The following is a 12,231-nucleotide window of genomic DNA, read 5'->3' as shown; positions in this document are numbered from 1 at the left end:
GAAGATCTGCAGGTGGAGAAACAACCCGAGGCTGGCGAGGTGAGGCGGCGGCGTGGAGGCTAGCGCTCCGATGGGAGCGCTGGGAACCCACCGACGGCATCAGGACTAAGGGAGCCAACCTCACCGTCCTGCCGCCCGGTGCCGAGCGAGGAGCAACACCGCCGGCCCAGGGAGCTTTTCTCAAAGTCAGAAAGCACCCAATCCGTCATTGATTTAACTTCCTGACATTCTGAACATCTTTACTGTATCTTCTTTCAGCATCTTGACCAAATCAAACAACATTTTTGACAAATACTTCGATATCGATAATTAGGTGGTATTTTGTGGAGGAAGATCGCTGCTTTGAGGACATACTGTATAGCTGTATGCAAAATTTACAATTTCCTATTTTTGACAGAATGTGAATTGTTGACACAGATGTCTATTGATACTTTTTTTAAGATAATTGCATATTACCAAATTTTCCAAATTTTTGTTCATTTTTAAGTTTAATGCATATTGCCAATTTATTTATATTTTTATTCAATTATTATTACTTTATTATTATTGCCTATTGTTTTGTGAACTGCTGTCACACTGCAATTTCCCTCTGGAGATGAATAAAGTATCTCTAACTTATTTATTAAATATCCCTAATTTATCTCTAAGATATTGACTTAATTGTAACGCAGCCTCAAAGACAACATTTAACTATAACACGATATTAGGATAACCAAAATCCAAGAGATTATCGACTGTAGTCTCGTAGCGATATATGTCGTAGCGATATATGGCCCAGCCCTATCTGAGGCCCTACAACTTGTACTCATGCACATAAACTACATGAGATATTAAGAATAGAACAGACAGAGTAGATATTCATTCCTGCTCTGCTCTCCTGACCTGCAGCATGAGTGCGTGGGGGGAGTGGACGAAGATGGAGGCGTTGTCTTTGGGCGACGACTCCAGGCAGAGCTGGGCGTCGGTGGCGCGCGGGTTGTAGGTGAAAGCGATGCTGGAGGACAGCTTCCCGTCGTACAGCAGGGTCTTGTGGTGCTCGGCGAACAGCAGGTCACTCTCGGCTTTGTACTTAAAGGTGCCCTGAGGAATGCATGAATGGAGGGGGGGGGGGGGGTTATAATACGTGTAAAATCAGGAGTTAGTCGTTTTTCACTCTCACATGAAAGCCTGTCAATAACTGGCCAAAGATTTTTTATTTTTGTTTGATTGGGAAATTACAACTTTTGAGGACCTCTTTGAAACAAATCAATAAATATCACACTATGTGTCACTTTAAAGATTGTTTTGAGCTATTAAAGCCTCTCTGGCGCTAAAATTGACAAAACATAAAATTTGAGGCATCCCCACCTTGTACCCTGGTCCCAGCTGGCAGATGGCCAGGATCTGAGCGGCGCTGAGCGCTTCGGCAAACAGGTAAACGGCCCCCATCTGTCCGCAGAACACGCGGTTGGCATCAGCCGTCTCTGACGAGCCCAGGAAACACTTGTCAAACGTCTGCGGGAGGGAGGCGGCGGAAGCAAGAACAATGTCAGAGGAGGGACGGACGGAAGCCCGGGCGTTGTGGGTCGGGAAGGGAGGCAGGCGGGAACAATGGAAAAAAAAAAAAAAAAAAAAAAAGGTAAACAACAATGTTTTTTTCGGTGAGAAGTAAGGAAGTGGTGCAGGATAGAAACAGCGTAAGCTTCCTGAGGCGGGATTGGACGTCTTGAACTTCATACCGAACAGCAGAGACGGTTTGTGGAATTCTCTCATTGTTTCGCTTTCACTTTGCACATACAGCAAAATTCGCCCCAAAAAGTCTGCATAATAACTTGCTGGGAGATTTTTGGACGACGTTAATATTCATATCTTAGTGTATATACAGTAAGTACAGTTGACTTTGCGAGATGCCAACAAACCCTTGTTTTACAATGGTTATTCAACAGATAAGAGCCAAAGGCAAAACCAACTTTGTTTTACTGATTCCATGCCTTTTTAAAATGTGTTTTGGAGGTGCGGCTACTTACGTCACTTGTATTGACGAACCAGGTGATGTCCCCGTAAGAAGCCAGCTCACCGTTGACGTAGCAGCTGATCTCACTGTTTTTCCAGCGGTTGTAGACGTGCACAACGGTCACCATGTACCACTGAAGCAACACACACACACACACACACACACACACACACACACACACACACACACACACACACACACACACACACACACACACACACACACACACACACACACACACACACACACCTTATTTCATTATGTAGGTATCAGTCACATGCAGTCCAGAAAACAGAGATTTTTTGAGAAAGTCTCCCGTCTATTTTAAATGAGCCTCGCCTCTCGGCACGATCTGTGACCATAAATCCCTTCCATTTAAAATTGTACCTAATTAGAAACGTAGACCTTCCATCAAACTAGGCAAATGCAGTGAAATAGGTTATTAGTGTTAGCGGAGTGGAGTAGGTTGTCATAGTTACCTCAGGATATGAAAGAACAGATTAGTTTCAGCCGAAATGAGGCTCCTCCGAGTCCCCTTTGAGTTTGGTGAGGCGGTGGCGCGGCGCCGGGGGGAGTGGGGGTGTGTAGAGGTACTTATAAAATGTCCAAACTGTCCAGCGGATCTTTCTGTCTATTACATCATCTCTCTCATTCCTCGCCACAGCGCTCATCGACTTGGCCGAACCCCAAAACCAGAGTGGGTGACGGTTCTTGTCAAAATTTATTTTTATAGTTTGTGTAAATTCGGCGATGTGTATCAGATAAGATAAGGCTTTATCAAGCCCCGGTGGGAAATCCAGGAGGTGATTGTGGATCACCTCATCACTGTGAGAGACATTTCACCGAGTTACCAGCGAATTCTTCATTTTCTCCTTCTCCCGCAGCGACTTACCTTCTGCGGCTTGAAGTCATACTTCACACAGTGCTGGAAGCCCTTCGCCTTGGATTTGAGCGAGGTCACGATCAAACAGCCTCCCACAAAATGGGCGGAGTAACCCAGGCCTTTATTGGTGCGGAAACTAAAAACAAAACAAAAAGAGAATTATTAGAAGAAAAAAAATATATATATATTAAATTTAAAAAAAAATTAAAACACAGAATCACCAACACACTAAGCACAGTATTAGTTTCGAATAGCGCACGTTTCCACAGTCTACACTCAAGGACTCGGGGATGTTCAATTCAGTTTGAGAGGCAAATAAATCTTGTGATTTAAAAGGGGTTTGGATAAAAGGTGAGAAACAGCTCCATCACGTCTCCGCCTCATTATGACATCTCATCGCTCCGGGTGTCCCACCGCAAACGACCCTCCGCGTGTGATTTAGTGAACTAATCTCTTTCTAAAGGGCACAGGGCTGAGGAGGAGTGTTTTTTTTATTGCAGGTGCTGGCAGCTTGGCTTGGTTATCCTTTTCACATTCCCGCTGAATAAATTACATTTTGGACAGAGATTAATTATTTCCTGGGAGGAAAAAAGAAAAAGTCCTGATTTACTCATCAAGGATCCCATTTCCTCAGGTTGGATTGTCCTCTCTCTTCAATGGGTTATAAATGAAGCTTTCCCCTATTTGTTTTCATTCATTTTGTTTAGAATTTAAAAAAGAAATGCATGTTCAGCGACACACACACACACACACACACACACACACACACACACACACACACACACACACACACACACACACACACACACACACTTTACTTATAATAAATACACCCGCATTACTTTTTCATGCAATGCACCGAAGTGCATTACTCATAAATAAGTCACATTCTTAAAGTGAGAGTTGTAACATTTCTATTTTCAGTTTTTATATTTCCTGTGAATTTAGACATATATAAATATTTAATCAATCCTCAAAACTGAAATATTGACAATGAGCTGGGGAAATAAAAGGTCAGAGTTTGAGCTGCACGGCAGCTGTGCACTCACCAGTACAAGTAAGGCTTGTCTTTGTCCACGTTGATGTTGTTGATGGGGTCCATGCGGAGCCACGTGTGGAAGGTGAATCCGTTCTGGTACGGCCACTTGGCGATGGGAGGCAGAGCTATGGCCTGTTATGGAAAACACAGAACGACTGGTTTGGATCTGAAGATGTGGTGTTTCGGGCCAGCGGGAACCAGGGTAGGATGTAAAAATCATGTTGTCGAGGGCTTCCCGACCACACGGCATTTAGTGTAAATCAGGATGAAGAGAAAACATGTTTTGTTTTTGCTTTTTCTGGTGCAGGTGCAGGATAAAAACCCATGTTAAGTTGTTTCGGACATTTTAGCCAAAGGAAAACGCAGTTTCGGGGGGTAAGAAGGACGTTTTACACCCAGTGCCCTGAAAAATGTTTTATTCTGTGTGTGTTCCTGGGCCTTCCTGCCTCATTAGCAAGGCAACACAGGAAGAAGAGGAGGAATGTGTGTTCTTTCCCCAAGGCCACACACACACACACACACACACACACACACACACACACACACACACACACACACACACACACACACACACACACACACACACACACACACACACACACACACACACACACCTCATTTCAGTCTGTGTTCTTCACCCTCAGAGAGAGTAAAGAATCCAAACTCCCATGTAAGGCACAAACATACCATACTACACACATACAGTCGTCTTGTTAAATGAGTGTGTGGTAAGATCGATGTTTGCCAGAATGCCCACTGATTGTACTGGTGAAGGAGAACTGGTCTGGCCATGTGTTACAGTGCTTCACGTCAGTGTACCTCTTCGACGTCACTGCTGTGTCTTGATGCTGCTTCAGTGAAGTAAGCTCTTCATTATTTTTAAACTGCCAACGCTGTGGACGTGTCAAAATGGAGATCTGTTCTACTGCTATTTCAAAAGGATGGAACATGAAAAAATATTCCCAAAGGATTTACGCCTTCTCCTTTCACAAAGAACATCACACTGGTCAGTGAGTGTGTGCGTGTGTGTGTGTGTGTGTGTGTGTGTGTGTGGGGGTGTGGTGGGGGGTTAGAGGGAGGGTGTAGGGGGGGATGTAGAGAGAGGGGGGAGGGGTGTAGCGACAAGGTCTAGTGAAAAGCAGATTACAAGGCACGTGACATGGGAGGGATTTCGGAACGATGGCAGCAGTAGTTAAAACTCAAGTAATCATTTGATTCTCTTCAATGATCTTTAGTTTTTTGGTTTTGAATTTTAAAGTCCCTGTAAGTCAAAAGTAAATATGTGTCCTGAGTTTGTCACACCACAGTCAAATGTGTTATTAACCGCTTGGCCATATTTGAATGATCCAAAACAAAAACAAAAAAAAATAAAAAATCGACATGTACATAAAATTAGGTTTCAAAATCGTGGAAACGTGGGCGAGACCCTCCGCTCTGAGACTCTGGGAGCGTGTCCCCTGAAGACGCTGAAACCCGACGCCCTGAGAGCCGCGCCGGCGAAAGACTCTTGCTCAGTGAGCACAAAGCACACACCCACTGAGCCCAAGAAGGTGGGGGGGGGGGGGGTACATGAGTCGGATCGCTAGTGGCCGGTGAACGAAACGAACCGGGTGACTTCAAACAGGGGTTCCCAAAAGATGGATCTGATCGGAGTGCGGAGCTCCCTGCTCTCAGCGGCTTTACATAGTGCTTTGGAGGGACCATGAAAGGCGGGGCCGCAGTGCGTCCTTAAGCCCCCGATTTAGGCCCGCCCAAAAAGAGTGGGAAACGGTTGCGCGGTTCAATTCCACAATCCCGCACTACGTCCTTTCCCATGTTTCCAGTAATGACTTCCTGACACGTATAATGTGTTTAGAAACAAATCACTGAATCCACTTTAAGCGGACGCAACAGCCCTTTTTTTGCGAGGTTCCCAAGGGTGCACCGGCGCAAAGCTTGCGCCACAGTGTGTATCGGCTGCGGCATTTGCAGCGGGAGAAAACAGATGTGGATGTTTAGTCATCGCATCACCGCGTGCCGCTGTTCACTGATGAGGCCAATAAAATCACATGGGCTTCGGCTTCCCCTTTTTCCGGTGAAAACAAATACGCATGTACGCATGGAAACAAAGACGACGGCGCTCCTGCTTGTGAGGGTGGTGCATCCATAGTTTGGACCCGGTTAGCTGAAGAAAAGGATCAGGCTACAAACAACACTGAGTACGGAGAATTCGGAGGTCGGAGGTCTTTCTCATATAAAGACCTGTCTCACATCACTGAGTCATTACATAGTTGTTGTCCTCATCACAAGGAAAGCCAGAGACGGGACGAATGCCATCATATTTAATTTAAATCTTTCATCTGAAGTTGTTGATCGTATTTATTTTCAGTTTGAAGTTCTACAAAATAAAAATGTCAAACGTGTCCTTATCTACAAAATACCAAATGAGCAAGAGTAGCTCGGTAAAAACTCATTCACCGTTATAGTCAACTCCAGCGGAATGGGCTCGAGACTTGTACTGCTTCGTTTAAGTTCTCTACTGTGATAATAGTTGGAAATAAAACGATAATTTTACGCTGTTCTTCTGAGCTGAAGAGCAACAGTCAGTGCGTGTGAGCTCTATAAGTGTATTGTTTTCGGCGTTGGCGGCGCAGGGTTTCATGCGGACAACACTTACAGCCGCGCTTTTCCCAGGGAAGCTGAAGAAGGAGTCCGGGCCGCTCCGGTGGGGCATGCTCTTCAGGACCGACAGCAGCTTCACCGCGTGAGGAGGCTGCGGCCAGAACAAAAACATTCAGGGCTGGGTTAAGACCACTGGGGACGCACACACACACACACACACACACACACACACACACACACAGACAGAGATAACTACATGAAAATCCGATGTCTTTATTTTCTGTTCTAAATTAAGACGACAACGTCTGGAGGTACTTCCAGCCAGACGGAGACGTTGCTTAATAGCGTTGACGGCGCCGTGGCGGTGCTGAAGTCGACCAGCTCCCCAACCGAGCTTTGATACTGGATTTTGATCTATACAAATCATAAAACACTCATAAGTTATTAATTGCGTTTTTGCAGCTCGAGCAACGGCTGGAGCGCTGTTTATGTTGGATCTACAGTAAACAGCGGCACCGCGCATCACAGAGCGAGGAGCGCAGAGCTCCGTGCACGAGGCTTCCGCCCCCTCGCCCCAGATAGAGTTTCAAAGAGATGAAATTGTGGCAGGACATGGTTGGGAGTAGAGATCCAAGGTAGAAACACTGGAAAGTACAAAATCAGTTTGGCCTGTTTCCTTGACAAGTTGATCAGTGGAGATCAGTGATTGATGATGATGATGATGATCGGGGAAAAGAATACCTTCTAGATTGATTTTAACTTTTTTTTATCATCGTGCTCCAGGGGTGAAAGGAAGAGAGAGGATAAAACTAAATTTTAAAATATCAAGCACTGCAATTCTAAAATGTAAAATACTACATAGCGTTAATTTATACCAACGCTATGTAGTGTATCAATATTCCATGTAGTGTATCCAGTATATGTATAATGAAGTATTTTATGAACTCTCAGGATTCTATGCAATTTACTCTTCTAGTGAGTAGTAGTTCTTATGTCCTCTGGTCTAAAACATGCAATTATGAGATCTTCAGAAGCAACCGTGCGATATTGTGTGAGGAGACGTTGCTCGTTCCTCACCCTGGCTCCAGATAGAGAGGGGACAGGACTCACCCACTGGCCTTTCTCCCCTTGCAGTTTGCTGAAGAACAGCTTCAGCTCTTTCACTGTGATGCTGTAGCTCGCCAGCACGCCCAACATGTCCACCAGCAGGTCTGCACCCAAAACACATTACAAACACACATCTATAATGCTATACAGCAGCAAAAGAGACACAAATAAAATTAAATATAAAATATATGTACCAATCTTTAAGCAGAAATTAACAGTTAATTAGTATGCTATTACTTTGATAATTAAGTACTATGTTAACTAGTGACTCCAACAAACAGTAGGCAGGTGGCAGCCACACTAAAGCAAAGTACAAATAGTAGTAGTAGTGTAAGATAATGTCAATAATGGCATTATGGTAATACTAATGGTAATAACAATAATAGTAGTAATAATGGTTGAATCAGTAATAATAATACATAATTGTAATATAGCCATCTATGAAGCATCATCAAAAGTCCATCAAAACACCAGAGTCTGTGACCAACACCGCAGCTTTCATTTGTTGATTTCTTTGGCTTGTTATGTCTAATGTATTTGACAACACTTTCGGGGGTGAGTCGATACATGTATCTGGGCGCTACGCTGTCTTGCTCGGTGCTAAAATCATCATTTCCATCCACCCAGTTAGTGCTTGACTACATTTTCCGAGCTTGACTGAACATTCCCTCCAGGCCACCATTGTTCTAGTTGGCGAATGTTCACTGAGCTGAACACGGGAGGATTAATTCAGACTAATTTGTAGACGGGCGACGGCGGAGCAAGGACCCAGAGGAGACGACGCTGGGCGATTGTGTCGAGAGATTCCTTCAGTGCAATAGATCATCATCATCAGCATAGAACATTTGAGGGTAAGATAAAGAAGTTGAGTTGAGGAGAAGTCTTTGAGGTTGAAGTCGTGACTCGGACGGGAGCTGGGTCCCGGTACCTGCGATCATGCTGTCGGTGGTGGTGATGCGATGGAGCACCAGCTGGATGAGACCCACGTCGGTGCAGGCCTGCAGGTTGCGGATGCTCTTCTTCAGGATGGCGGTGAAGATGCTCCACACCTCCGCCTGGCAGGTGGGCTCGCAGCGGTCCAGCAGCTCTTCCATGCACACGATGCTCTCGGGTTCCTGGATGATGAAGTTCATCTCCAGGTCAAACTGGCCGCCAACCAACTGGTGGAGGAAGGACGCACGGGGAGGGGAAAGGGGAAATTGTTTATTTACTACTAATAACTGCATCCAGAACCCCACCCCAAACACAGAAATTCACTGTTCCTGATAATGGATTCCTGCTTTCAAAGTAGAAAACTGGGTTTTGTGGCCATGTGCGTGAGTGAGTGTGTGTGTGTGTGTTCATGTCGCTATGTGTGTTGCTAAAGAACTGTTTAATGATGCTTCGGTGGTGCGGCTTGCCAAGTGGATTACAGAACGGGGGGTAAACAGAGGCCACCCCGTCTGCCTGTCTGAGAAGTGTCTTCTCCCTGCGGTTCAGTCTCTCTGCAACCTTCTCATCTGTCTTTCTGCTTGTTTCTGTGTGTATACAGCTCTCACATAAATAGACTGCAATAATATAAAAAAAAAAAAAAACCGCAGCACGAAAAGCCGCCACAAATATAAATGCAAAAAAACCTTGACATCATAAAGCAAAAGGCAAGTCAGAAGACTATTCAGATGCCTGTTCATCCTATGAAGGGCCATGCAATATACTGTATATAAACCACTCTAGGTCAAACCACTGAGCTAATGTGAAACAACACAAAGATTTTTAGACAGACAGACAGACAGACAGACAGACAACATTGAAACAACACATATTTGCGACAATTCTGAGCTAGAACTCCTGAGATATTTGCATGGAAATAATGATTATCGAAATGATCAATCATCAACTCATCAAAAATTGGGAACATTATCATTGAGAACATCAAGTCGAAGGGTAGAGTCCTTTCTGCGAGCAAGCCTTTGCAATGATCTCTGTGTAAAGCTTATCTAAGAGCAGAATGCCCCGTCGTATTGCAAAGAAATAATGCTCATTCTGTCTCAGAATGAATTGTGTGAGCAATAAATGTCATCACTTTTCACCATTTAATAGTTCTGGTGACGTTTTTATGGTGACCCTTGCCTAGTATAAAGGTGATGAAGAAAATAGCAATTCCAATGTCAACATTGTAACCGTACTGATAGAAAACCGTGCGAGCTTCACAATGGAGGAGGACTGGAAGGAAAAAATAACAGCCATTATTTTGTTAAAGACAGGCTGGATATGAAAACAATTTGATTGTCCCCGGAGGATAGAATACATCCCCCACATTGCTTGATAGAAAGTGTCCCATTACAATGAGTGAGTGCAGATTAACCGTGAGCGTTTGTTTGTGTGTGTGTGAGTGAGAGAGAGAGAGAGATAGGAGAGACTGGCGTTGCCACGTCATGAAGCATTACCAACAGTAAGACACATTTCCGTACTATTTGAACTCCTCTCCTACATTCCTTTTTGACAATAATCAACATCAAAACAATGACGCTGTCGCCAACTGCGCGCACGCACACACACACACACACACACACACACACACACACACACACACACACACACACACACACACACACTTTTGCTCCGTATATTGCAGAGACGAAGGCATTCTTTGGGAATGTAATGACTCAGGTGAGAGCAGATAGATAGGGCACATGCTTAGACTTTGTGGTTCGGTCCTATCAACTATCTGTAGCAAATGATTAGTCACAGACCGGCTCGGGGGAGGGGGGAGACCTGTCTGCCTCGCTGGCTCTCGACAAAATGCCCAAGGTTTATTGTGCATTGTAAAAAGGGGATCCAAGTTACACAGTGGCATTTCAGAATGCATTGCAGTCAGCAGCAACAAGACAGACGGACGACTTCTTCTGACAGACAGATTTCACAACAGAAAACATCAACAACATAGCTGAATATTGATACATGCACGTTCTCCTTTTCTCACTTTCCATGTCAGACATAAGTCACCCAAACACTGCCAACACACTGATGTATTAACATGGGGGTGGAAGGCTCCATTTGGCACAGATTTGGGACAGCAACAGCTGATTTATTGGCCCGACCGTGGGTGACTCAGTCTATCCATCGGAGTCAGTTGACCAGGGAGGGAGAGGATGAAGACAGAAGACAAGGCTCAAGATCAGAGCGACGATAGAGCACCCTGAAGAATGGATGGTTCATTATTCAAACGAACTTGGATCCAACAGGCACCGTGCAGTAAAGTATGGATGGTGCTTTAAATTATTTTATGCACCATGTGTTCTCTTCATGTTAAAAAAAGACATGTGGAGACAAACTGGGTTGTTGTAGTTAGGGCTGAGGAACTGACAAAAATGAAATATTACATCATTTCTTTACGAATAGCTCGATATTATAGTTTGGAGATGACTATTGGTGTTTCCATGACATATTTACACACAAATATTCGGGGAATCATTCACAATGTGGATATTATGACCAAGCATTGATGAGAACAGCTAGGACAGACTAAGAAGTTCAGAAAGTTGCAATATTTTACTGTAATGCTCCTTATAGACAGCTAATCCAATAAAGATGATATTACATATCACAATATCTACATTATAATGATATATATATATATATATATATATATATATATATATATATATATATATATATATATATATATATTGCCTAGCCCTGTGTGTGTAATAGGCTTTATGTCTGGTCAATGCCTTGGTCTTCTTTTCTTTTTTTTTTTGCCTTGGCCTTTTGTGGTCAAACTGTGTCACCTTAGTCCTACTTTGAAGATGTTGAGATCTCCACTAATCCTTCCGATACAATTACATTTATGTTATTCACCTTTGTTTACGTCTCCGTCATTTGAGTCCTAATCGAACCTCGTGCCTGTATGGCATCACAGATGAGGTTAAGCTCTACTCTCGTTATTGCAAAATATCATCGTCTCTGTCCTGGGAGAGTTTGGTTCATTAAAACCTACTGTAAATAGGAATGCTGAAATTCCATAGTACATCTCTTCTAAGATGGGGAAAATAAACCAGTCAGCAATTAGACTTCTCTCATGTGCTATTTCCCTAAAATGAGCTTTCTATAGAAAATGAATTGCTTACTTTTATACAGGTGAAGCAATCATGGCAAGTTCAATGGAAAAAAAAAAAAAGATAATAACCGTCATCTGAAACAGCACAGTATAAAAAGAGCAGCGGTAACGAATGTTGTGTAAACAGTTATTAGAGCAGCCTTCACAATCCTTTTATGCGTTGTGCAAATTAAATGTAGGAATGCGAAGTCAATGCCATTTCAAAGCTCCAGAGTCATGACGTAAATATTATATTCATCATAATGTAATACATATAATGAAATACAACTATTTAACATCTTCAATGTGGCACTGTAAGTCTATAAGTCCCATCTCTAATGCTTTCATGTTTGCACTTGTTTAGGATCCGCCATGGGAAAAGTTATTATTGTGTGTTGTCCGTTTCCCTGTGCACTTGGAAAAGGGTTAAAGACAATGAAATCATTGACCTGAAAAACAACGTTGTCCCTGAATTGGTCAGAGCCATTAAGCACATAGAAAAAAAGAAAAAAAATATCGGATGACCCCGG

General features: G+C 43.6%; 1 protein-coding gene across 1 annotated transcript in view; it reads right to left on the bottom strand.

Annotated features, from left to right (window-relative positions):
* LOC307229459 (lipopolysaccharide-responsive and beige-like anchor protein) overlaps nt 1-12,231 on the bottom strand; it is a gene marked incomplete at both ends in the record, with an annotated part of 32,136 nt that overhangs the window by 3,789 nt on the left and 16,116 nt on the right. Inside the window, 8 exons of the mRNA XM_079999459.1 lie at nt 883-1,080; nt 1,348-1,494; nt 2,007-2,126; nt 2,886-3,012; nt 3,926-4,047; nt 6,572-6,667; nt 7,627-7,727; nt 8,552-8,783. Coding sequence (XP_079855585.1) covers nt 883-1,080; nt 1,348-1,494; nt 2,007-2,126; nt 2,886-3,012; nt 3,926-4,047; nt 6,572-6,667; nt 7,627-7,727; nt 8,552-8,783 — 1,143 coding nt within the window. The remainder of the gene's footprint in view (nt 1-882; nt 1,081-1,347; nt 1,495-2,006; nt 2,127-2,885; nt 3,013-3,925; nt 4,048-6,571; nt 6,668-7,626; nt 7,728-8,551; nt 8,784-12,231) is intronic.

This window comes from Zeus faber, assembly GCF_960531495.2.
Source record: "Zeus faber genome assembly, chromosome: 4".
Taxonomy (NCBI): Eukaryota; Metazoa; Chordata; class Actinopteri; order Zeiformes; family Zeidae; genus Zeus; species Zeus faber.
Note: the sequence above shows the minus strand (reverse complement) of the source record. Positions and strands in the feature narration are given on the sequence as shown.